This window comes from Bombina bombina, chromosome 6, assembly GCF_027579735.1.
Source record: "Bombina bombina isolate aBomBom1 chromosome 6, aBomBom1.pri, whole genome shotgun sequence".
Taxonomy (NCBI): domain Eukaryota; kingdom Metazoa; phylum Chordata; class Amphibia; order Anura; family Bombinatoridae; genus Bombina; species Bombina bombina.
In genome coordinates this window covers 13,452,293-13,478,965 of record NC_069504.1, presented here as the reverse complement: position 1 = coordinate 13,478,965, position 26,673 = coordinate 13,452,293, and the positions used below count along the sequence as shown (strand labels likewise).

Here is a 26,673-nt window from a genome sequence, read left to right as displayed (position 1 = left end):
TCTGTAGCAATTCTTCCACTCATAAAGAATGTCTGTTGCACAACTTGGATGTTGTGCGTGCTCTAAAATTCTTCCTACAGGCGACTAAGGATCTTCGCCAGTCTTCTGCCCTGTTTGTTTGTTTCTCAGGGAAGCGTAAGGGTCAGAATGCTTCTGCTACTTCTCTTGACCTTTTATGTCGTCAATCTCCGGCCCCCAGCCAACAACACACTCCAATACCAATCCTTCCAACTACCACCCTCATAAATAAGACAACAGACTTAGCTTTGGTGCAAATTGGCCGCAGCCCTTTATTAATAAATAACTTTGTAAAACTTTAATAAAGTGATATTTTTGCCCCTGCTGAGTTTTCTTTTGGGAGAAAGGTTCTTCAAGCGGTGGTGCCTTCTGTTTAGGTCTGCCTGTCTTGTTCTTCCTCTCTAGTCATCTGTGTCCTCTAGCTTGGGTATTGGTTACCAACAGTAATTGATGACGTTGTGGACTCACCATATCTTAGGAAAGAAAAGAAAGTGATACATTTCTTTCTTTCTCCAACATAGGTGTGTCCGGTCCACGGCGTCATCCTTACTTGTGGGATATTCTCTTCCCCAACAGGAAATGGCAAAGAGTCCAGCAAAGCTGGTCACATGATCCCTCCTAGGCTCCGCCTACCCCAGTCATTCTCTTTGCCGTTGTACAGGCAACATCTCCACGGAGATGGCTTAGAGTTTTTTAGTGTTTAACTGTAGTTTTTATTATTCAATCAAGGGCAGCGACTTGGTCTTCACTGCACACTTTTACCAAATTTTACAAGTTTGATACTTTTGCTTCTTCTGAGGCTGTTTTTGGGAGAAAGGTTTTGCAAGCCGTGGTGCCTTCCATTTAGGTGACCTGATTTGCTCCCTCCCTTCATCCGTGTCCTAAAGCTTTGGTATTGGTTCCCACAAGTAAGGATGACGCCGTGGACCGGACACACCTATGTTGGAGAAAACAGAATTTATGTTTACCTGATAAATTACTTTCTCCAACGGTGTGTCCGGTCCACGGCCCGCCCTGGTTTTTTAATCAGGTCTGATAATTTATTTTCTTTAACTACAGTCACCACGGTATCATATGGTTTCTCCTATGCAAATATTCCTCCTTAACGTCGGTCGAATGACTGGGGTAGGCGGAGCCTAGGAGGGATCATGTGACCAGCTTTGCTGGGCTCTTTGCCATTTCCTGTTGGGGAAGAGAATATCCCACAAGTAAGGATGACGCCGTGGACCGGACACACCGTTGGAGAAAGTAATTTATCAGGTAAACATAAATTCTGTTTTCCGGATATGGTGAGTCCACGACCCCCACCCGATTTTTATATAACTGGGGGGGGGTGCACCTTAGTGATTTTTATATAACTGGGGTTGGGGTGCACCTTAGTGATTTTTATGTAACTGGGGGGGTGCACCTTAGTGATTTTTATGTAACTGGGTGGGGAGGGTGCACCTTAGTGATATTTATATAACTGGGGGGGGGGTGCACCTTAGTGATATTTATATAACTGGGGGGGGGTGCACCTTAGTGATATTTATATAACTGGGGGGGGGTGCACCTTAGTGATTTTTATGTAACTGGGTGGGGAGGGTGCACCTTAGTGATTTTTATGTAACTGGGGGGGTGCACCTTAGTGATATTTATATAACTGGGTGGGGAGGGTGCACCTTAGTGATTTTTATGTAACTGGGGGGGTGCACCTTAGTGATTTTTATATAACTGGGGGGGGGGGTGTACCTTAGAGATTTTTATGTAACTGAGGGAGAGGGCGCACCTTAGTGATTTTTATGTAACTGGGGGGGGGGGTGCACCTTAGTGATTTTTATGTAACTGGGTGGGGAGGGTGCACCTTAGTGATTTTTATGTAACTGGGGGGGTGCACCTTAGTGATTTTTATATAACTGGGGGGGGGGGGTGCACCTTAGAGATTTTTATGTAACTGAGGGAGAGGGCGCACCTTAGTGATTTTTATGTAACTGGGGGGGGGGGGTGCACCTTAGTGATTTTTATGTAACTGGGGGAGTGCACCTTAGTGATTTTTATATAACTGGGGGGGGGTGCACCTTAGTGATTTTTTATATAACTGGGGGGGGGCGGGTGCACCTTAGTGATTTTTATATAACTGGGGGGCGGGTGCACCTTAGTGATTTTTATGTAACTGAGGGAGAGGGTGCACCTTAGTGATTTTTATGTAACTGAGGGAGAGGGCGCACCTTAGTGATTTTTATGTAACTGAGGGAGAGGGTGCACCTTAGTGATTTTTATATAACTGGGGGGGGGGGGGGTGCACCTTAGTGATTTTTATGTAACTGGGGGAGTGCACCTTAGTGATTTTTATATAACTGGGGGGAGTGCACCTTAGTGATTTTTATATAACTGGGGGGGGGGTGCACCTTAGTGATTTTTATGTAACTGGGGGAGTGCACCTTAGTGATTTTTATATAACTGGGGGGGGGTGCACCTTAGTGATTTTTATGTAACTGAGGGAGAGGGCGCACCTTAGTGATTTTTATATAACTGGGGGGGGGGTGCACCTTAGTGATTTTTATGTAACTGGGGGAGTGCACCTTAGTGATTTTTATATAACTGGGGGGGGTGCACCTTAGTGATTTTTTATATAACTGGGGGGGGCGGGCGCACCTTAGTGATTTTTATGTAACTGTTTGGAGGGTGCACCATTGTGATTTCTATGTAACTGGGGGGTGCACCTTAGTGATTTTTATGTAACTGGGGGGGTGCACCTTAGTGATTTTTATGTAACTGGGGGGGGGGGTGCACCTTAGTGATTTTTATTTAACTGGGGGGGGGGTGCACCTTAGTGATTTTTATGTAACTGGGGGGGGTGCACCTTGGTGATTTTTATTTAACAGGGGAGTGCACCTTGGTGATTTTTGTGTAAAGGGAAGGGGGGTGCACGTTGGTGATTTTTATGTAACGGGGGTGCACGTTGGTGATTTTTATATAACGGGGGTGCACCTTAGTGATTTTTATATAACTGGGGGGGGGTGCACCTTAGTGATTTTTATGTAACTGGGGGGGTGCACCTTAGTGATTTTTATGTAACTGGGTGGGGAGGGTGCACCTTAGTGATTTTTATGTAACGGTGGGTGCACCTTAGTGATATTTATATAACTGGGGGGGGGTGCACCTTAGTGATATTTATATAACTGGGGGGGGGGTGCACCTTAGTGATATTTATATAACTGGGGGGGGGTGCACCTTAGTGATATTTATATAACTGGGGGGGGTGCACCTTAGTGATATTTATATAACTGGGGGGGGGGGGTGCACCTTAGTGATTTTTATATAACTGGGGGGGTGCACCTTAGTGATTTTTATATAACTGGGGGGGTGCACCTTAGTGATTTTTATATAACTGGGGGGTGCACCTTAGTGATTTTTATATAACTGGGGGGGGGGTGCACCTTAGTGATTTTTATGTAACTGGGGGGGTGCACCTTAGTGATTTTTATGTAACTGGGGGGGGGTGCACCTTAGTGATTTTTATGTAACTGGGGGGGTGCACCTTAGTGATTTTTATGTAACTGGGTGGGGAGGGTGCACCTTAGTGATATTTATATAACTGGGGGGGGTGCACCTTAGTGATATTTATATAACTGGGGGGGGGTGCACCTTAGTGATATTTATATAACTGGGGGGGGGTGCACCTTAGTGATTTTTATGTAACTGGGTGGGGAGGGTGCACCTTAGTGATTTTTATGTAACTGGGGGGGTGCACCTTAGTGATTTTTATGTAACGGTGGGTGCACCTTAGTGATATTTATATAACTGGGGGGGGGTGCACCTTAGTGATTTTTATATAACTGGGGGGGTGGTGCACCTTAGATATTTTTATGTAACTGAGGGAGAGGGCGCACCTTAGTGATTTTTATGTAACTGGGGGGGGGGGGGTGCACCTTAGTGATTTTTATGTAACTGGGGGAGTGCACCTTAGTGATTTTTATATAACTGGGGGGGGTGCACCTTAGTGATTTTTTATATAACTGGGGGGGGCGGGTGCACCTTAGTGATTTTTATATAACTGGGGGGCGGGTGCACCTTAGAGGTTTTTATGTAACTGAGGGAGAGGGTGCACCTTAGTGATTTTTATGTAACTGAGGGAGAGGGTGCACCTTAGTGATTTTTATATAACTGGGGGGGGTGCACCTTAGAGATTTTTATGTAACTGAGGGAGTGCACCTTAGTGATTTTTATGTAACTGGGGGGGGTGCACCTTAGTGATTTTTATGTAACTGAGGGAGAGGGCGCACCTTAGTGATTTTTATATAACTGGGGGGGGGGGTGCACCTTAGTGATTTTTATGTAACTGGGGGAGTGCACCTTAGTGATTTTTATATAACTGGGGGGGGTGCACCTTAGTGATTTTTTATATAACTGGGGGGGGCGGGCGCACCTTAGTGATTTTTATGTAACTGGGGGGGGTGCACCTTAGTGATTTTTATGTAACTGTTTGGAGGGTGCACCATTGTGATTTCTATGTAACTGGGGGGTGCACCTTAGTGATTTTTATGTAACGGGGGATGCACCTTAGTGATTTTTATATAACTGGGGGGGTGCACCTTAGTGATTTTTATGTAACTGGGGGGGGGGTTACACCTTAGTGATTTTTATTTAACTGGGGGGGGGGTGCACCTTAGTGATTTTTATGTAACTGGGGGGGGTGCACCTTGGTGATTTTTGTGTAACGGGAAGGGGGGTGCACGTTTTTATGTAACGGGGGTGCACGTTGGTGATTTTTATATAACGGGGGGTGCACCTTGGTGACTTTTATTTAACTGGGGGAGGGAACGGTGCACCTTGGTGATTTTTATGTAACTGAGGGGGACGGTGCACCTTGGTGATTTTTATATAACTGGGGGGGAGGTTTCCTCTATGTGACTTTATGTAACGGGGGAGAGTGCATCTATATTAGTGCAGATATAATAGCACACACATCCACTTACAATAAGGGATTATAGTCTGACTTTTTCTCTCCCCCTTCAGTCAATGCAACTTCCCCTTGCGTGTGGAATGTCTGTGTTGCCCGGAAGACTGCAGTTTTGGGCTCAGATAGCGGCTCATCTGGAGGCTCAGACAGTGAGGAGGAAGAAAAGACAAATATTGTTACTGAGACAACCAGCATGGTAACCGGGCAAGAGACCGTCAGACTCACAATGGATGCAAAGAATGAGAGAGCCACATTTAGCAGGTGAGCAATCATGTGGTCATGTAGAGAAGGGGTCGAGAACTGATTTTATAGTTTATGGGCATGTAGAGAAGGGGTCGAGAACTGATTTTGTTTATTGGCGTGTAGAGAGGGGGAATAGAACTGATTTTATAGTTTATGGGCGTGTAGAGAAGGGGAAGAGAACTGATTTTATAGTTTATGAGCGTGTAGATTGGGAAAGAGAACTGATTTTATAGTTTATGGGCGTGTAGATTGGGGAAGAGAACTGATTTTATAGTTTATGGGCATGTAGAGAAGGGGAAGAGAACTGATTTTATAGTTTATGGGCGTGTAGAGAAGGGGAAGAGAACTGATTTTATAGTTTATGGGCGTGTAGAGAAGGGGATCGAGAACTGACCTTATAACTTATGGGCGTGTAGAGAAGGGATTAAGAACTAACCTTATAGTTTATCGGCGTGTAGAGATGGGATTGAGAACTGACCTTTTTATTGGCGTGTAGAGAAGGGATTGAGAACTAACCTTATAGTTTATGGGCGTATAGAGAAGGGATAGAGAACTGACCTTATAGTTTATGGGCGTATAGAGAAGGGATAGAGAACTGACCTTATAGTTTATGGGTGTGTAAAGATGGGATTGAGAACTGACCCTTTTATTGGCGTGTAGAGAAGGGTTTGAGAACTTATGCTTTCATATAGGTGGTGAGAGTCCACGAGCTAGTTACTAATGGGATATACATTCCTACCAGGAGGAGGCAAAGTTTCTCAAACCTCAAATGCCTATAAATACTCTGCCCACCTCACTCATACCTCAGTTTTACAAACTTTGCCTCCTTAGAAGGTGGTGAAGCATGATGCGCTTGATTTCTTTAGTGAAAGGCGCTCCTAAGCATATTGAAGCCCAGTTCCTCTCTGAGTACAGTGTTTGTCTGAGGGATGTGAAGGGAGTATTGCCTGATGATACCATGTTTTCACCTATGGGAAATCTTTTCATGAGCCTCTCTGTAAATTTGGTTGCAGGGATTCATTTGCTGCTTCCCTTTACAGATTGACTTTATTTTACTCTACCATTACCTCTGCTGATATGTTTCAGTACTGGTTTAGCTGTCTGCTATATACTCTTGTACCATTACCTCTGCTGATATGTTTCAGTACTGGTTTAGCTGTCTGCTATATACTCTTGTACCATTACCTCTGCTGATATGTTTCAGTACTGGTTTAGCTGTCTGCTATATACTCTTGTACCATTACCTCTGCTGATATGTTTCAGTACTGGTTTAGCTGTCTGCTATATACTCTTGTACCATTACCGCTGCTGATATGTTTCATTACTGGTTTAGCTGTCTGCTATTTACTCTTGTACCATTACCGCTGCTGATATGTTTCAGTACTGGTTTAGCTGTCTGCTATATACTCTTGTACCATTACCGCTGCTGATATGTTTCAGTACTGGTTTAGCTGTCTGCTATATACTCTTCTACCATTACCTCTGCTGATATGTTTCAGTACTGGTTTAGCTGTCTGCTATATACTCTTGTACCATTACCTCTGCTGATACGTTTTAGTACTGGTTTAGCTGTCTGCTATATACTCTTGTACCATTACCTCTGCTGTTATGTTTCAGTACTGGTTTAGCTGTCTGCTATATACTCTTGTACCATTACCTCTGCTGATGAGTTTCAGTACTGGTTTAGCTGTCTGCTATATACTCTTGTATCATTACCTCTGCTGATATGTTTCAGTACTGGTTTAGCTGTCTGCTATATACTGTTGTACCATTACCTCTGCTGATACGTTTCAGTACTGGTTTAGCTGTCTGCTATATACTCTTGTACCATTACCTCTGCTGATATGTTTCAGTACTGGTTTAGCTATCTGCTATATACTCTTGTACCATTACCTCTGCTGATATGTTTCAGTACTGGTTTAGCTGTCTGCTATATACTCTTGTACCATTACCTCTGTCTGCTATATACTCTTGTACCATTACCTCTGCTGATACGTTTCAGTACTGGTTTAGCTGTCTGCTATATACTCCTATACCATTACCTCTGCTGATACGTTTCAGTACTGGTTTAGCTGTCTGCTATATACTCTTGTACCATTACCGCTGCTGATATGTTTCAGTACTGGTTTAGCTGTCTGCTATATACTGTTGTACCATTACCTCTGCTGATACGTTTCAGTACTGGTTTAGCTGTCTGCTATATACTCTTGTACCATTACCGCTGCTGATATGTTTCAGTACTGGTTTAGCTGTCTGCTATATACTCTTGTACCATTACCTCTGCTGATATGTTTCAGTACTGGTTTAGCTGTCTGCTATATACTCTTGTACCATTACCTCTGCTGATACATTTCAGTACTGGTTTAGCTGTCTGCTATATACTCTTGTACCATTACCTCTGCTGATACATTTCAGTACTGGTTTAGCTGTCTGCTATATACTCTTGTACCATTACCTCTGCTGATAAGTTTCAGTACTGGTTTAGCTGTCTGCTATATACTCTTGTACCATTACCTCTGCTGATACGTTTCAGTACTGGTTTAGCTGTCTGCTATATACTCTTGTACCATTACCTCTGCTGATATGTTTCAGTACTGGTTTAGTTGTCTGCTATATACTCTTGTACCATTATCTCTGCTGATATGTTTCAGTACTGGTTTAGCTGTCTGCTATATACTCTTGTACCATTACCTCTGCTGATATGTTTCAGTACTGGTTTAGCTGTCTGCTATATACTCTTGTACCATTACCTCTGCTGATATGTTTCAGTACTGGTTTAGCTGTCTGCTATATACTCTTGTACCATTAACTCTGCTGATATGTTTCAGTACTGGTTTAGCTGTCTGCTATTTACTCTTGTACCATTACCTCTGCTGATATGTTTCAGTACTGGTTTAGCTGTCTGCTATATACTCTTGTACCATTACCTCTGCTGATATGTTTCAGTACTGGTTTAGCTGTCTGCTATATACTCTTGTACCATTACCTCTGCTGATACGTTTCAGTACTGGTTTAGCTGTCTGCTATATACTCTTGTACCATTACCTCTGCTGATATGTTTCAGTACTGGTTTAGTTGTCTGCTATATACTCTTGTACCATTATCTCTGCTGATATGTTTCAGTACTGGTTTAGCTGTCTGCTATATACTCTTGTACCATTACCTCTGCTGATACGTTTCAGTACTGGTTTAGCTGTCTGCTATATACTCTTGTACCATTACCTCTGCTGATATGTTTCAGTACTGGTTTAGCTGTCTGCTATATACTCTTGTACCATTACCTCTGCTGATATGTTTCAGTACTGGTTTAGCTGTCTGCTATATACTCTTGTACCATTAACTCTGCTGATATGTTTCAGTATTGGTTTAGCTGTCTGCTATATACTCCTCTACCATTACCTCTGCTGTTATGTTTCAGTACTGGTTTAGCTGTCTGCTATATACTCCTCTACCATTACCTCTGCTGTTATGTTTCAGTACTGGTTTAGCTGTCTGCTATATACTCTTGTACCATTACCTCTGCTGATATGTTTCAGTATTGGTTTAGCTGTCTGCTATATACTCTTGTATCATTACCTCTGCTGATATGTTTCAGTACTGATTTAGCTGTCTGCTATATACTCCTCTACCATTACCTCTGCTGATATGTTTCAGTACTGGTTTAGCTGTCTGCTATATACTCCTCTACCATTACCTCTGCTGATATGTTTCAGTACTGGTTAAGCTGTCTGCTATATACTCTTGTACCATTACCTCTGCTGATATGTTTCAGTACTGGTTTAGCTGTCTGCTATATACTCTTGTACCATTACCTCTGCTGATGTGTTTCAGTACTGGTTTAGCTGTCTGCTATATACTCTTGTACCATTACCTCTGCTGATATGTTTCAGTACTGGTTTAGCTGTCTGCTATATACTCTTGTACCATTAACTCTGCTGATATGTTTCAGTACTGGTATAGCTGTCTGCTATATACTCTTGTACCATTACCTCTGCTGATATGTTTCAGTACTGGTTTAGCTGTCTGCTATATACTCTTGTACCATTACCGCTGCTGATATGTTTCAGTACTGGTTTAGCTGTCTGCTATATACTCTTGTACCATTACCTCTGCTGATATGTTTCAGTACTGGTTTAGCTGTCTGCTATATACTCTTGTACCATTACCGCTGCTGATATGTTTCATTACTGGTTTAGCTGTCTGCTATATACTCTTGTACCATTACCTCTGCTGATATGTTTCAGTACTGGTTTAGCTGTCTGCTATATACTCTTGTACCATTACCTCTGCTGATACGTTTCAGTACTGGTTTAGCTGTCTGCTATATACTCTTGTACCATTACCTCTGCTGATATGTTTCAGTACTGGTTTAGTTGTCTGCTATATACTCTTGTACCATTATCTCTGCTGATATGTTTCAGTACTGGTTTAGCTGTCTGCTATATACTCTTGTACCATTACCTCTGCTGATACGTTTCAGTACTGGTTTAGCTGTCTGCTATATACTCTTGTACCATTACCTCTGCTGATATGTTTCATTACTGGTTTAGCTGTCTGCTATATACTCTTGTACCATTACCTCTGCTGATAAGTTTCAGTACTGGTTTAGCTGTCTGCTATATACTCTTGTACCATTACCTCTGCTGATATGTTTCAGTACTGGTTTAGTTGTCTGCTATATACTCTTGTACCATTATCTCTGCTGATATGTTTCAGTACTGGTTTAGCTGTCTGCTATATACTCTTGTACCATTACCTCTGCTGATACGTTTCAGTACTGGTTTAGCTGTCTGCTATATACTCTTGTACCATTACCTCTGCTGATATGTTTCAGTACTGGTTTAGCTGTCTGCTATATACTCTTGTACCATTACCTCTGCTGATATGTTTCAGTACTGGTTTAGCTGTCTGCTATATACTCTTGTACCATTAACTCTGCTGATATGTTTCAGTATTGGTTTAGCTGTCTGCTATATACTCCTCTACCATTACCTCTGCTGTTATGTTTCAGTACTGGTTTAGCTGTCTGCTATATACTCCTCTACCATTACCTCTGCTGTTATGTTTCAGTACTGGTTTAGCTGTCTGCTATATACTCTTGTACCATTACCTCTGCTGATATGTTTCAGTATTGGTTTAGCTGTCTGCTATATACTCTTGTATCATTACCTCTGCTGATATGTTTCAGTACTGGTTTAGCTGTCTGCTATATACTCTTGTACCATTACCTCTGCTGATATGTTTCAGTACTGGTTTAGCTGTCTGCTATATACTCTTGTACCATTACCGCTGCTGATATGTTTCAGTACTGGTTTAGCTGTCTGCTATATACTCTTGTACCATTACCTCTGCTGATATGTTTCAGTACTGGTTTAGCTGTCTGCTATATACTCTTGTACCATTACCGCTGCTGATATGTTTCATTACTGGTTTAGCTGTCTGCTATATACTCTTGTACCATTACCTCTGCTGATAAGTTTCAGTACTGGTTTAGCTGTCTGCTATATACTCTTGTACCATTACCTCTGCTGATACGTTTCAGTACTGGTTTAGCTGTCTGCTATATACTCTTGTACCATTACCTCTGCTGATATGTTTCAGTACTGGTTTAGCTGTCTGCTATATACTCTTGTACCATTACCGCTGCTGATATGTTTCATTACTGGTTTAGCTGTCTGCTATATACTCTTGTACCATTACCTCTGCTGATAAGTTTCAGTACTGGTTTAGCTGTCTGCTATATACTCTTGTACCATTACCTCTGCTGATACGTTTCAGTACTGGTTTAGCTGTCTGCTATATACTCTTGTACCATTACCTCTGCTGATATGTTTCAGTACTGGTTTAGTTGTCTGCTATATACTCTTGTACCATTATCTCTGCTGATATGTTTCAGTACTGGTTTAGCTGTCTGCTATATACTCTTGTACCATTACCTCTGCTGATACGTTTCAGTACTGGTTTAGCTGTCTGCTATATACTCTTGTACCATTACCTCTGCTGATATGTTTCAGTACTGGTTTAGCTGTCTGCTATATACTCTTGTACCATTACCTCTGCTGATATGTTTCAGTACTGGTTTAGCTGTCTGCTATATACTCTTGTACCATTAACTCTGCTGATATGTTTCAGTATTGGTTTAGCTGTCTGCTATATACTCCTCTACCATTACCTCTGCTGTTATGTTTCAGTACTGGTTTAGCTGTCTGCTATATACTCCTCTACCATTACCTCTGCTGTTATGTTTCAGTACTGGTTTAGCTGTCTGCTATATACTCTTGTACCATTACCTCTGCTGATATGTTTCAGTACTGGTTAAGCTGTCTGCTATATACTCTTGTACCATTACCTCTGCTGATATGTTTCAGTACTGGTTTAGCTGTCTGCCATATACTCCTCTACCATTACCTCTGCTGATACGTTTCAGTACTGGTTTAGCTGTCTGCTATATACTCATCTACCATTACCTCTGCTGATATGTTTCAGTACAGGTTTAGCTGTCTGCTATATACTCTTGTACCATTACCTCTGCTGATATGTTTCAGTACTGGTTTAGCTGTCTGCTATATACTCTTGTACCATTACCTCTGCTGATATGTTTCAGTACTGGTTTAGCTGTCTGCTATATACTCTTGTACCATTACCTCTGCTGATACGTTTCAGTACTGGTTTATTTGTCTGCTGTATACTCCTGTACCATTATCTCTGCTGATATGTTTCAGTACTGGTTTAGTTGTCTGCTATATACTCCTCTACCATTACCTCTGCTGATACGTTTCAGTACTGGTTTATTTGTCTGCTATATACTCCTGTACCATTACCTCTGCTGATACGTTTCAGTACTGGTTTAGCTGTCTGCTATATACTCTTGTACCATTACCTCTGCTGATATGTTTTAGTACTGGTTTAGCTGTCTGCTATATACTCTTGTACCATTACCTCTGCTGATATGTTTCAGTACTGGTTTAGCTGTCTGCTATATACTCCTCTACCATTACCTCTGCTGATACGTTTCAGTACTGGTTTAGCTGTCTGTTATATACTCTGGTACCATTACCTCTGCTGATATGTTTCAGTACTGGTTTAGCTGTCTGCTATATACTCTTGTACCATTACCTCTGCTGATACGTTTCAGTACTGGTTTAGCTGTCTGCCATATACTCTTGTACCATTACCTCTGCTGATATGTTTCAGTACTGGTTTAGCTGTCTGCTATATACTCCTCTACCATTACCTCTGCTGATACTTTGAGGCCTTTGGAAGTGATGCAGCCCTTTGGTTGGGCGCGCTTTTTTGAACTGTATGGTTCACCTTCGTTCGAGAGTGGTTACGCTCCGTTACCCATCTCCACATTCCTGACCATGTGGCGACGGTTATATTCTTGTCCGCAGGGGTCTGGTCGTAGGTGTTGAGTGCCCCAGCCATTGTGGGTTTCAGGTGCCGTTTTTGTTTTAATACTTTAGTCCATATTGATATTTCCTCTATCCAATTATGGAGGATTCTGATGCTGAGACTATTTTAATTTCAGATTCTGTGTCCGGTGATGACTCCGGATTGGCCTCGTTGACGCATGTCGACAAGTTTTTTTCCGTATGCCATAGGAGAGTGCCTGGTTCCTCGGGCTTGGGCAATCAAGGGACTGCTGAGCCATCCGTCTCTGGGGGGCCCCATCCTCCAGGAGGCGAGTCCCCTACCAATTCATTCTTCTACACATGCGGGTAACCCAATTTTTGTTTCCTCCATGCGGGGTGGCATGCCCCCCCCCCCAGAGGTTGCAGCACATTTTCACTTCCAGATAATGTTAGCGATAGTCCATCTGCAGAGCCCAGACATTCTTTTGAGTTTGTGCTCGTGCCCTATTGTCTACAGTTCCCCGCGAGTGTATCTGTTCCGGAGTGTTGTGCCTTTCGTTACAGGATTGTGCACCTTAGCGTGTTGCTTAGACATCTTTTTCAGTTATTGAATGACCCTATCGTTAACAGACATGGGGACTTTCAGTCTGATAATGCGAATGGTGCACCTCATTAGACATGTGGTGTTATCTCCTGTTTGTCATTTGTTTGAGATCTTTCCCAGTTTTTTGTAAGATGGGGCTCCGTTTGGCTGGTCCTGCGTTCAGGCCTGTGTCTTTTGGGCGTTAACCTTCGAGTTGCCTTATATTTTATTTTGTATCCGATGGGATATCTTTTTTGTGTTTGCTTCCTTCGGGAACCTGGGAGAATTTCTGCAGATTGCCAGTTAGGACCCTGAGTACAGGCTGGTCCTGTCGGGTTTGTTTGGTTTTGTAGCTGTTCAGACACGTGGCGCTGTTTCTTCTTGATTGGTAGTAGTGCTGAGTTCTCAAGTTATTGTTTTTTTATGTTCAACTAAGCATTCAAGAGGACCTGTCGGTTCACGAGGCGGGAAAGGATTGTTTCAGTCCTTATAGCCTTCAGTCAGGGATGACTGGGCAGGGGAGTGTTCCCCTGCGTCATTCTATCTGACATCTGATTTCATCAGAACCTAGAGTTCCTCCTCCATGTGGGAGGGGGGCTGGCAGGCATTGTGCCGCATGCCACTGGTGAGTGGTTTGGCCTACAGTTTTTAGGCTCCTGAATGGTCCTATGGGGCTTGATCCTACAGCTTCTATGGATAGCTGTCCAGCATGCGAAAGGTTTTGTATTTTGAAACCTATTGCAGCTTTTGGCACCTTAAAGGATTACTTTCTGTTATAATTTTTAAGCTAAACAACTAACATATTAAAGTTAATAAACATTAATTAAAACCTACTGACCTATATTTTCTCCAAAACGAAGTTTCATAACGTTCTAAAAGTTATATCTTTTATTCGCCGATGATGTCACGTTATCCTGCCCACTATTTTCAGCCCTGCTTGTTCAAAATACTTAAACCAATAACTTTGTGTTTAAAGCACCATTTTGAAACCTAGGTATTGTAAACGGATTGGTACAGAGCAAAGGATACCCACGGAGTGGGTTTGGAAAACAATTAAATTTGCAGACAAGATTTCTTATATACGGTAGAGATATGTTAATGAAATGCTATTGATAAAAAGCGTATTTGGGGTAGTTAGTTAGGAACAGGCATAGAAAATATTTACTTACAGTGGCCCTTTAAGGGGGTGCGTGTCAGCTGTTTCTAGTGTATCTAAATATGGCTCTTACTCTAGGCCGTGTAAGGTCTGTCTGAGTTATGAGACTTTGGGTCTTCTTCCATTGTTCCGGGTGGGTTAGATCTCCTTTTGGGGATCTATGTTCCGGACGTTGGTTGATCCCTGTGGGGATTTGGTTAGCTCAGGTTTTCCCGGAGCTGGGAAGGTTTAGCACCTTTTTATCTTCCCTGTGTCCTCTGCCTGTGTGGAGGTGATGGGGACACTAGCCCTGCTAGTAGGGTTTTGGTAACTTTTGAGGTATCCCTTCTTTTTCCTGTGGCCTTGTGAAGTCTATTTATTCAACTTCTAACTTTGCTCTTTGGAGAGTTGGACTTTATCTAGGGGTGGGTCCTTCATTGGTCGGAGCTTTCGAGTTCTCTGCGCTGTCCGGATTTTCTGGATATGCTCCATTACTTTTGTCTGGCTTTTTGGCCAGTCGGTGTGTGTTAGTTCCAGGGTATAGTTGCCTGAACTATTAGGTACCCGGACCTGTTTTTTGCTTCCTGAATCTTCCTCTTTCCAGGGCTTCGCTCCTGTCCCAGTTTTGGTTTGTTTGGATCTCAGGGCTGGTCGGGGTTTTCCAAGGTGGTGGGAACTGGGGTGATGTCCTTGCGCCATCTACCTGACCGGGTCAGGATCGGCCCGGTCTATCTGTTTTTATTGCTCCTTGCCACAGAGTAACCCATGTCATCTGGGGTTCCCTGGGTGGCTTGCGCCTCAAGAATGGTGGGTTTCTACCCAGCTGCTGGCGCTGGATTCCAGTCTTCTGGTGCGCCTTAGGGTTGTGTTCTCCTGTTAGTTTGCCAGGGTACTCGTGGATTCTCTGCTCTACAGGCGAATTGGTTGGCTGTGCCTCTGTTGGGCGAAATACTTGTGTGGGGGTCCTTTCTAGGGGGAATTTTTTTCTTCCCGTTTAGCCGGTGGCTTCGGGCCTTGAGGCCGGTTATTGCTCTTCCGGCTTCTTCCCTTTTTCTTTAGGGAATATTTGCTTCTTCGGGAGACGGAGTCCTTACTAGGGGCTTCTCCTGGTCGGGAAGTGGAAGGTGGACTTTGTTCCACCTGGAATCTTGCTGGTTCCATTTCAGACTGTGGGGCCTTGTTTTGATAGATCCTTGGGTCTATGGCCTTGTCTGTTTTCAGAGTTGGGTTGTACTTGTACTCTGGAGGGATTCTTTGTTCCCTTGTATTGGTGGCCCAGCTGGGTCTGCAGGTCAGGATGCCTGAGCGGTCTATAGGTCACAGTATCCTTTGGAATGTGTGAACTTGCCGAGTCTATTCTCTTGGCTCTGTCTGCTAGGAGATGGGTTTCCTTTCTCCTTGCTCCTTTGACTGGAGACGGTTTCCTCTTCCTTCGGGTTCTGAGGGTAATTTCTCCTTCTTGGGGAGCCTCAATGGAGGCTTTATGTTCCCTTTTTTAAGGACCTGTGAGTAGGTCTGGCGGCTTCAGTTGCCTGCAGCGTGCCCTCTGTCGGGGGCTGTTTTGTGCAGTCTGTTTCTTGATGACTGCTTGATGACTGCTTCTTTTTCTTCCTTGCAGCTAGCTGGGCAGATAGAATAGCGTCCTAATGCACTGTGGCTACTCTGCACTGTAGCAAACAGAGGGTTGCAAGTTCGATCCTCGGCGAGGTCTACTTAGTCTTCTTCCTTTCGAGGTTGATAAGATGAGCAGCGCATTGAGTCCCTTAAGGGGGATTAGCCGCGCTTTACAAGGACATTCATGTTTTAGCTCCCTCTGTGTTCTTAAACTTGGGGTTTCGCCTGGGTCTATTACACACTCTTTCATGATTGAATACTTGAGTATCTATGGGCAGGTGCTGGGAGGACTTTGCCTCTTTGGTTGCGTTCCATGCTTGCAGGATGTTGGGGAGATGTCTTTTCGGTCTCCTTGCCCGGTATTATCCGGGTTTCGCCTGATATAGGCTGACCTCCTTCCCTGTTTGGGTTCATTTGGGCCCACTCTTGGATGTGCTGTTTTTTGCATTGAGGAACTATTCGGTTCCTCGGACCTCCTTTGCCTTGTTCCCTTTGGGAATTTCGGCTGGTTTACCCTTCATTTGTGAGGGGTTAGTGGTTCGGGACTGTCTGTTGGACGACGGTGTCTCTTGGTACTGTTGGCTTAGTTGAGTCCGTTTTACGGTCTCCGTTTTGGCTCCGGACTGGCTGTGAGTCAGTGTCACTGGGGCTTTTCCTTTGAAATTATTTTCTCGGCTTCGGATGAAGCAGGATTTTTTATTGGGAAGAGGTTCAGCCTGGTGCCCTCAGTATGGGACGCCTATTGTACCCTCCCGTCTTGGCATTCAGTGTAGCTTGGGTATTGTTTTCCCAAAAGTAATGAATGCAGCTGTGGACTCTTTCCATTTAAGAAGAAAAACATAATAAATTATGCTTACCTGATAATTTCCTTTTCTTCAGATGGAAAGAGTCCACAGCTCCCCACCCGTTATTTTATGCAGGACGTCCTTATTATTTTTTTGGCACCTTTTACCCTGATATTTCTTCTACTGTTCCTTGTTCCTCGACAGAATGACTGGGGGATGAGGGGAGTGGGATGAGTATTTAAGCCTTTGGCTGGGGTGTCTTTGCCTCCTCCTGGTGGCCAGGTTCTTATTTCCCAAAAGTAATGAATGCAGCTGTGGACTCTTTCCATCAGAAGAAAAGGAAATTATAAGGTAAGCAAATGTTATGTTATTGTATAGCCTTTATTCTTATGTCACATAATTATATAATAAAGCTTTTTATTAGGAAAGCAGTCTGTTACTCTCGTATTTATGTACTTTATTTACTAGATGGTATATATATATATATATATATATATATGTGGCAAACCTAGCCACTTCTGGACTATAATGTAAGAAAGGTTGTCTATAGGCTGTATTGTGTGCTATGTAGATGTGACAGACCCTTATGTCAGTACTGAAGGAGTTAACTGTGTTCAGCTTTAAGAAACTACTGTGTACTGTCATTAAAGTTAGTGATAAACAGTCCATTGTTTAATCACCCTCAGAGAGCAGACGAATAGGTGATAAGGAAAGCCAAATGTGTTTTGTGTTTTAAGTTGTTATCTACCTAGTAAAGTAATGTGATTCTATTGTGGTCTGTCCAAGGGTGTGGTTCCTCCATCTAATGTACAACATTCTTTCAACCCCCCTTCTGGGGGGTCAGACCTGCATAAATACTGGGCATATGAGCCTTAATAAACACATTCTGTTTTAAACCTGAAAACTGGCTGGGTTGTGAATTGCTGATTCCCTATGCAGGACATTGTTCCCTGGTGTTAACCCTTGGTATCCTGTTGGTACCGTTACAATTGGTGGCAAGCGACGGAATGAACCTTATCGCCCAGAAGAGCAACTACACAAGCCAGTAACCTCAGGAAGAGGGGGATTACTACAATACTGACTAAGATGGAAGGAGTACCAGGGACCGAAGTGAATGGAGATGGATTATTCTAAGCTAAAGAGACAAACGTTAAAGGAACTGCTAGAAGCCAGGGGAAAGATAGGCAGCAGCAAACCCAAGGCTATATTAATTGCCGAGCTGATGGAGGGAGACAGAGCTCGCAGCGCTACGCCTCCAGCAGCCATGGAGGAGACCCTATACCAGAGGGAAATGAGGACCAGGCTGGAATTTTTACCCCAACCTGTACCACGGGATATGCTATCCGTGGTAATGGCAGATGTGCAGGAGTACGTGATGGCACACAGTCCGCGGAATGCATCCTCCCGAGCAGAATCCATTTTGGACGCACTCAGCAACCCAGTAAGACCCAAAATCCCATACCATGCATTTAAAATGTTTTGTGAGGAGAAGGATGAGATCGATGGGTATTTACAGGATTTTGAGAGACTGCGAGTTACATGATTTGGAGCAGTCCGTATGGGTGCCGGTGCTAGCAGGCAAGCTAGCCGGTAGGGCAGCGGAAGCGTATCGCGCTGTACCCAGGGAGGACAGCAAGGATTATGCTAAAGTGAAGAGAGCGATCTTGGAAAGATATGCCATTACCCCAGAGGCATACCGGCGCAAGTTTAGAGGCCTGCGCAAGCCAGAAAGAGATTCACATGCAGAGTGGGCCCACAAGCTGGATCAAGCATCTCAAGGGTGGATGCAGGCCAGCCAAGCTACCACCATGGAAGAATTGCGACAACTGATGCTGTTGGAGCAATTCTTTAACGGCTTGTCCCCAGAAGCCCAAGAATGGGTGAGAGATCGAAAACCCCTCACCTTAACCGAAGCAGCCAGATTAGCAGACCAGCATTTTGATGCCAGGAGGCACCATGGACTACAGCCTAACAACCCCACAGCGGCACCTTTTCGCCCAGCCCCAGGGAATCCACCACCCCCCTCACTATACAACGGACGGGCGAATATACAATGCCACACCTGCCAGCAGTGGGGACATATGGCACGTGAGTGCACCCAAAATCGGAGCAGACAAGCTTGGAACCAGGTCAGACAGAACCTGGCCCCAAGGGCGGCTGCTCACCATTACCAAACGGAGCCAGCCGCTCATGAGGTATTGAGCACCCAAGCCGAGGAACCCCTGGGAATTCTGCATGAGGTGATGTCGGTCCAGGGACTTCGGGATTCGGGAGCTACTTTAACCCTGATAGCTCCCCATTTGGTGCCGGATACAGCACCCACTGGCGGATCCGTGGCAGTACGAGGGGCAGGGGGAGCAGTATACCGATTGCCCACTGCTAGAGTGGAGTACAGACCCCCAGTCACCCCAGCAGCTGCCAGTTACCAACCCCCGGTGCACCGCTATACCACACGGCCTCCGGCCACGAACTACCCTCAGAGAGGCCGGTTCAATTCGCGGGGCTACTCACAACCTATTCGGTGCTTTGGATGTAAGCAACTAGGGCACAAAAGACCAGAGTGTCCCCTAAACGCAGCGAACCAAGCACAGTCCTGGAGAAGACCCGCCGGCGGAATCCCACATAATCCTCAGCCTGCGTCCCGCTACGTAGAGGCGCCAGAATGCTGGGGCAGCCTACATGAAGCCGACCCCGTGCAAGCTGCCCACCGGAATAACCGGCAACGGGTTAAAGTGAATGGGAAGGAGGTCAGTGGTCTACGGGATACTGGTGCTACCATGACCTTGCTTCAAGAGAACTTGGTGTCTGAGAAACAGCACACTGGAGACACTGTGGCTGTGAGGGTAGCAGGGGGCACTGTGTTCCGCCTACCTGTTGCCAGGGTACATTTGGATTGGGGAGTGGGCGCTAGACCTGTGAATGTGGGGGTCAAGAAGGACTTACCTGTTGATGTTCTCCTTGGAAATGACTTGGCCCCCCTTGTTTCTGCCTATGCTCCCATGGGTCCCTCTGATGTTAACCCTGTGACTACCCATGCCCAGTCCCTTCGGGAAGAGGTACATTTTAACCGTGGTGGACTACGCCACTAGGTACCCCGAGGCCATTGCTCTCTCCAACATCCATGCAGAGACGGTAGCTGAAGCCCTATTTTAGGAGCTACAACCTAGTTTGGTTTACTTACAAGTTGCTGTTACCTTTTATATTTTAATCAGGGCTCTCCAAAAAGCTGCAGCCGTACCTGTATGGACAACCTTTTTCCTTACTCACAGATCACAACCTGTTGGTGTGGCTGAACCGTGTGGCCGGGGACAATACCAGGCTGCTGCGCTGGAGTTTGGCGCTGCAGCCCTTCGACTTTACCATCCATTACCGCCCAGGGAAACAAAACGGTAACGACGGGTTGCCCAGACAAACTGAACTTGAAAAGTGATCTGTGAGTACTTTCCCGGACATCCCCAAGCCGATCCGTTGGGATCAGACTGTGTATGCCGGCTTGGTTCTGGGGGAGCATTGTGGCAAACCTAGCCACTTCTGGACTATAATGTAAGAAAGGTTGTCTATAGGCTGTATTGTGTGCTATGTAGATGTGACAGACCCTTATGTCAGTACTGAAGGAGTTAACTGTGTTCAGCTTTAAGAAACTACTGTGTACTGTCATTAAAGTTAGTGATAAACAGTCCATTGTTTAATCACCCTCAGAGAGCAGACGAATAGGTGATAAGGAAAGCCAAATGTGTTTTGTGTTTTAAGTTATTATCTACCTAGTAAAGTAATGTGATTCTATTGTGGTCTGTCCAAGGGTGTGGTTCCTCCATCTAATGTACAACATTCTTTCAACCCCCCTTCTGGGGGGTCAGACCTGCATAAATACTGGGCATATGAGCCTTAATAAACACATTCTGTTTTAAACCTGAAAACTGGCTGGGTTGTGAATTGCTGATTCCCTATGCAGGACATTGTTCCCTGGTGTTAACCCTTGGTATTCTGTTGGTACGTTACAATATATATATATATATATATATATATATATATATATATTTTATATATGTTTATGCCCATTGCTGGTTAGTACTTCCCTTGTTATATCTACTAAAAGAGAGCCCTTGCCATAATCTAGCTGCTTCTACAGTTTCTGAAAGAGCAGATCACATTTGCTTTTTCATATTTCCATTCAATTATTACTTTTCATGGAAGTAATATTCTGTTTTACCAGTGATTTCTTGGTGTTTTCCGCCATCCTGTGGCGGTTTCGGGTAATTTTCCTTGATTCCCAATGCTGCATCAGAATCAGTTGGTTTATCTCTAATGAAGCGTATTTCCTAAGAGTTTCCTCTAGGGGACATCATTTTAGGATATAGAGATATATTTGATTCTCTTCCATATCTTGCTTGTCTGAGATGGAATATTTTTCTATGTGTTTCTGGTCTCAGAATATGTTTTATGAGGATTCCTTTCGGTTATCCCCTTGCTTTGCTACAATTAAGATTAGGTTCCTAGACAAGGGTTATATTGTCTATGCTGATGAGTCAATTATTTGTGTTGATCAGGTTTAAGCTTCATCTCTTATCTGGTCATTTTTTCCATTGCCAAGGTTTATATTAAAATACACACTAATATGTTTATTTTCATGCTAACTCATTTCAAGATAAGCTAATCTTTCTCATGTTGAGGAGATGTCCTACTTATGACTCAAGCATCATGTATGGTCCTATGTGAAATAAGTTTTTGTCTTAGTGATGTTAGGACACTAATGTTTTTCTTGCTTACATATTTTAGGTATATGGGGTCAATAATAAAATCTTTCTCATATTGAGAAGGTTTTCTGCTAGGACTGTTGCATCATGTTTTCTTATGTAAAATACATATTTTTCTTAATGATTTTAAAAGATTGTTTTTTTCATGCTATCACATTTGTATATGGGTACAATATAATTTTTCTCATAGTGAGATTTCCTTCTAATGACTGTTGCATAATATGTTGTCCTATGTAAGATACATATTTCTTTCCTAAGATATGGTGAGTCCACAACATCATCACTTACTGTTGGGGGAATATCATTCATGACCAACAGGAGGAGGCAAAGAGCACCACAGTCAAACTGTTAAGTATCACTTCCCCAGTCATTCTCTTTGCCTTGGTGCATGGAGGAGGTGAAGTTTTTTGTGTCAGAAGAAAATTGATTTTCCTTTGCTTCAAGCAAGATTTTCGGTCTAGCCGTACTCCATGTTAATCTCTTCAGTAGGGTAGTGGTGACTTGAAAGCAGTTAGGAACTTGTGAGGTGGGCCTCGCTGCGTTTTCCTAACATGTTGCTGCCCTATTATAGAAAGCCAGAATAGGTTTACTCTGTTCTTTCTTTTTTCAATAGTTCTCTGTGAGGAGTGGCATCCTATCACACCATGTAGGCTGTCCTCCTGCCGGATGGCTAGATGCAGGTAAGTGCTTTAGTTGGAGACTAGCACTGGAGAAGGTTATGCTGTGGCTCAGAGGTAAATTTCTGCAAAACAGACAAGCAGTCCTGAGTTCAATTCCCTTATTTAAAACATTTACCTGCTATATTTTTTGGGACAATTATATAATCCTTTGGGAAAGGATTTTATTAAGCAGCGGCAGGCACTGATATATGTGTGAGATGTGATTGTTCCCTGTGTGGGGGAATCATTCCCTGAGGCTGTAATTTTTATATTGAGAAGCGTTCATGGTGTGCACTTTATTTTATTTCTGCTCTGCATTTTTTTGTTCCCCACTGTAGAAAAGTGGTATGTTTGTTGTTGGGATGGAGATTGTTTGTTTTTTAGAGGAGTGTGTACAGCGTAAATACCCTGGACAGAATACTATAAAGATTACTTCTGTTTCTTTTTAAAGACACGATGAGTCCACGGATTTCATCCTTGTGGGATTACGCCTCCTGGTCAGCAGGAGGAGGCAAAGAGCACCACAGCAGAGCTGTATATATAGCTCCTCCCTTCCCTCCCACTCTAGTCATTCTCTTTGCCTGTGTTAGTGATAGGAAGAGGTAAAGTGAGGTGTTAGCTTAGATTCTTCAATCAAAAGTTTATTATTTTTAAAGTAGTGCCAGTGAGTGCTACTTTGTTCTAGGGTGTAGCCTAGACCTAATCAGTCTCTACAGTAGAGCATTTGGTGGCTTTAAAGCAATAGGAACTGGTGGGACATAATTCTCACTGCGCCTCCTATACATATTTGCCGCCCTAATCTAGATAGCCTAAGCACTTTTAACTCAGGCTGAGAGGACCTCTGAAAACCTGCTGGACTGTCATGCTGTCGCACAGCAGTCAAGGTAAGTGCTAACTTCATTATTTCTGGGGACACATTCTCTCAGAAGAAAGTGAGCACTACATTACATACATTCACATGTCAAGGGCTGAGATAATGAAGGGCTCTTATTGTGATGGGACTGTAGTCTTTTTTGAGGGCTATGTTATACATTCACTGGGGCTGGAGAGCAAACAGTGTTATTTTACTCCCGGCAGTTGTATCATACAAATATGCAAACCGGGAGACTGCTAGTTTTTGTTTTATGGAAAAAACAACAGAGAGTGGCACTCATTATTTTCCGAAAGGGTAGCGTAACTCTCCACTCTCGATAACGGTATTTTACTTCTAGCCGATCGGGAGGTATGTTTTTTAAGGGACTATGGTGTGGGCTACAACGGCTCCATCTTTATTAAATTAGCCGCTCAGGAGTTCCAGCCTGATATGCCCATGATGGGCGGAGCTAGGCTACGCTACGTCACACTACAGAAAGTTTGCGCGCCTTTTTGTGCAGTCCCGGTACTCGTTGAGAATTCAGATGAGCAATCTGAGATTGAGTCTAGTCATAATGTTGCTATGACAGTCACAGAGCAAATGTGGTGGCATAAAAGTTTAGTTTGTAGTGGTGCGTTGCCTGCTGTTTGTTGGTCAGTCTTACGTTAGCTGACAAAAAGGGACAACTGTTGCAATTCTTATTGTAAAGATAAAGCTCTGTTTTGTTTTTTAACGGCACAGTACCACCCGGTTTCTAGTTAAACAACTTATATTAGAGGCCCTACACCATCTGTTTACCGATCTACTGTTAATAGTACTAATGTGAGGTATCTCTACACATTTAAAGAAGACAGTAGTGTTTTTATTTGATCATTTTGTTCAGGGTATTTCAGATGTCTATGTGTTAATTCATCCATTATGACTTTGAATGGAACGAAGGTGCGCAAAAATAACGTTCTTTTCTCTTGTAAAGGTGTATCCAGTCCACGGGTTCATCCATTACTTGTGGGATATTCTCCTTCCCAACAGGAAGTTGCAAGAGGACACCCACAGCAGAGCTGTCCATATAGCTCCTCCCCTAACTGCTACCCCCAGTCATTCTCTTGCAACTCTCGACAAGAAAGGAAGTATCAAGAGATATGTGGTGACGTAGTGTAGTTTTTACCTTCAATCAAGAGTTTATTTTTAAAGGGTACCGGCGTTGTACTGTTTTTCAGGCAGAAATTGGAAGAAGAATCTGACTGGAGGTTTATGATCTTAGCGGTTTGTAACTAAGGTCCATTGCTGTTCTCACACATAAATGAAGAGTATGGAAAGAAAACTTCAGTTGGGGGGACGGTTTGCAGATCACCTGCTTTGAGGTATGTTCAGTATATTTTTTTCTAGAGAGATGATAAGGTCTAGAAAATGCTGACAGTGCCTGGTATATTTAAGGTAAGCCTGATACAGTGATTTAACAACAACTGGGATCATGCTTACAAGATAAGGGTAATATTCATGTTAACCCTCATTTTACTTAGTGTAAAAACGTTTGCATAACTTACAGAAAAAAATGTTTTTTCTCTGAGGGTGATAAATCTTTATTTGGGGCCTAGTTTTCCACATGGCTTGTTAGATTACTCCTAGGAGTACTTTTTTAAGGCCCTCTGACATTGAGTGCATGGTGGGAGGGGCCTATTTTCTCGCACTTTATGCGCAGTTGATATTCAGACTGAGAAATCCAGCTTCCCTAAAGGAGTCCTCTGGCATCTAGGACCACTATAGAGGGTTTTTTTTCCTGCAAAAATCGTGTTTAAGGGCAGGTAGGAGCCACAGTAGAGCTGTGGCAGTGTGTTTGACTGTTTTTTAACGTTTTTACCGTTTTTCTAATCCGTTTTGGGACCTAAGGGGTTAATCATCCATTTGCAAGTGGGTGCAATGCTGCTTTAGTCTCTTATACACACTGTAAACATTTTGTAGAGTTTACTACTTTTTAACACTGTTTTGCAGTTTATGTTGTAGTTTTTTTTCTCTTAAAGGCACAGTACCGTTTTTCTTTAATTGCTTTTTCACATTTATTAAAGTGTTTTCCAAGCTTGCTGGTCTCATTATTAGTCTGTTAAACATGTCTGACATAGAGGTAACTCCTTGTTCATTATGTTCAGAAGCCATTGTGGAACCCCCTCTTAGAATGTGTACCAAATGCACTGACCTTTCTATAAGTCATAAAGACCATATTATGGGTTTTAAAGATTTATCACCAGAGGTTTCTCAGACTGACAAAAGGGAGGTTAAACCACCTAGCTCTCCCAATATGTCAGAACCTATATCTCCCGCGCAAGTGACGCCAAGTACATCTGACGCGTCCAATGCGTTTACCTTACAAGACATGGCGGCAGTTATGAATCATACTCTCACAGAGGTATTGTCCAAACTGCCAGGGTTACAAGGAAAGTGAGACAGCTCTGGGGCTAGAACAAATACAGAGCTTTCTGACGCTTTAGTAGCTATGTCCGATATACCCTCACAATGTACAGAAGCCGAAGCAGGAGAGCTTCTATCTGTGGGTGACATTTCTGATTCAGGGAAGGCGTTACTTCAGTCTGACTCTGAAATGACAGCATTTAAATTTAAGCTTGAACACCTCCGCTTGTTGCTCAGGGAGGTTTTAGCAACTCTGGATGACTGTGACACCATTGTAGTCCCAGAGAAATTGTGTAAAATGGACAAATACTTTGCAGTGCCTGTTTACACTGATGTTTTTCCAATCCCTAAGAGGTTTTCAGAAATTATTACGAAGGAATGGGATAGACCAGGTGTATCGTTCTCTCCCCCTCCTGCTTTTAAAAAGATGTTTCCCATAGATGCCGCTACACAGGACTCATGGCAGACGGTCCCTAAGGTGGAGGGAGCAGTCTCTACCCTAGCTAAGCGTACAACTATCCCCGTCGAGGACAGTTGTGCTTTCCTAGATCCAATGGATAAAAAATTAGAGGGTTTCCTTAAGAAAATCTTTACACAACAAGGTTTTATTCTCCAGCCTCTTGCATGCATTGCCCCAGTCACTGCTGCAGCGGCTTTCTGGTTCGAGTCTCTTGAGGAGGCTCTACAGGTGGAGACCCCGTTGGATGATATCCTAGACAGGCTTAAAGCTCTTAAGTTAGCTAATTCATTTATTTCTGATGCCGTTTTTCATTTAACAAAGCTAACGGCTAAGAATTCAGGTTTTGCCATTCAGACGCGTAGGGCGCTATGGCTTAAATCCTGGTCAGCTGACGTTACTTCAAAGTCTAAGCTTCTCAACATCCCCTTCAAAGGGCAGACCCTATTCGGGCCTGGACTGAAGGAGATCATTTCTGATATTACTGGAGGAAAAGGTCACGCCCTTCCCCAGGATAGGTCCAACAAATTAAGGACCAAACAGACTAATTTTCGTTCCTTTCGAAACTTCGAGTGGCGCAGCTTCAACTTTCTCTACTGCAAAACAAGAAGGAAATTTTCCCCAGTCCAAGCCAGTCTGGAGACCTAACCAGGCTTGGAGCAAGGGAAAGCAGGCCAAAAAACCTTCTGCTGCCTCTAAGAGTAGCTCCCGATCCGGGACCGGATCTAGTTGGGGGCAGACTTTCTCTCTTCGCCCAGGCTTGGGCAAGAGACGTCCTGGATCCCTGGGCTTTGGAGATTGTTTCCCAGGGATATCTCCTGGATTTCAAAGCCTCATCTCCAAAGGGGAGATTTCATCTCTCACAATTATCTGCA

The 26,673-nt window shown here is 43.6% G+C and overlaps 1 protein-coding gene across 1 annotated transcript in view; it reads left to right on the top strand.

Moving 5' to 3' along the window:
• PPP6R2 (protein phosphatase 6 regulatory subunit 2) overlaps window positions 1-26,673 on the top strand; it is a gene marked incomplete in the record, with an annotated part of 934,057 nt that overhangs the window by 704,184 nt on the left and 203,200 nt on the right. Inside the window, 1 exon segment of the mRNA XM_053716315.1 lies at window positions 5,017-5,221. Coding sequence (XP_053572290.1) covers window positions 5,017-5,221 — 205 coding nt within the window.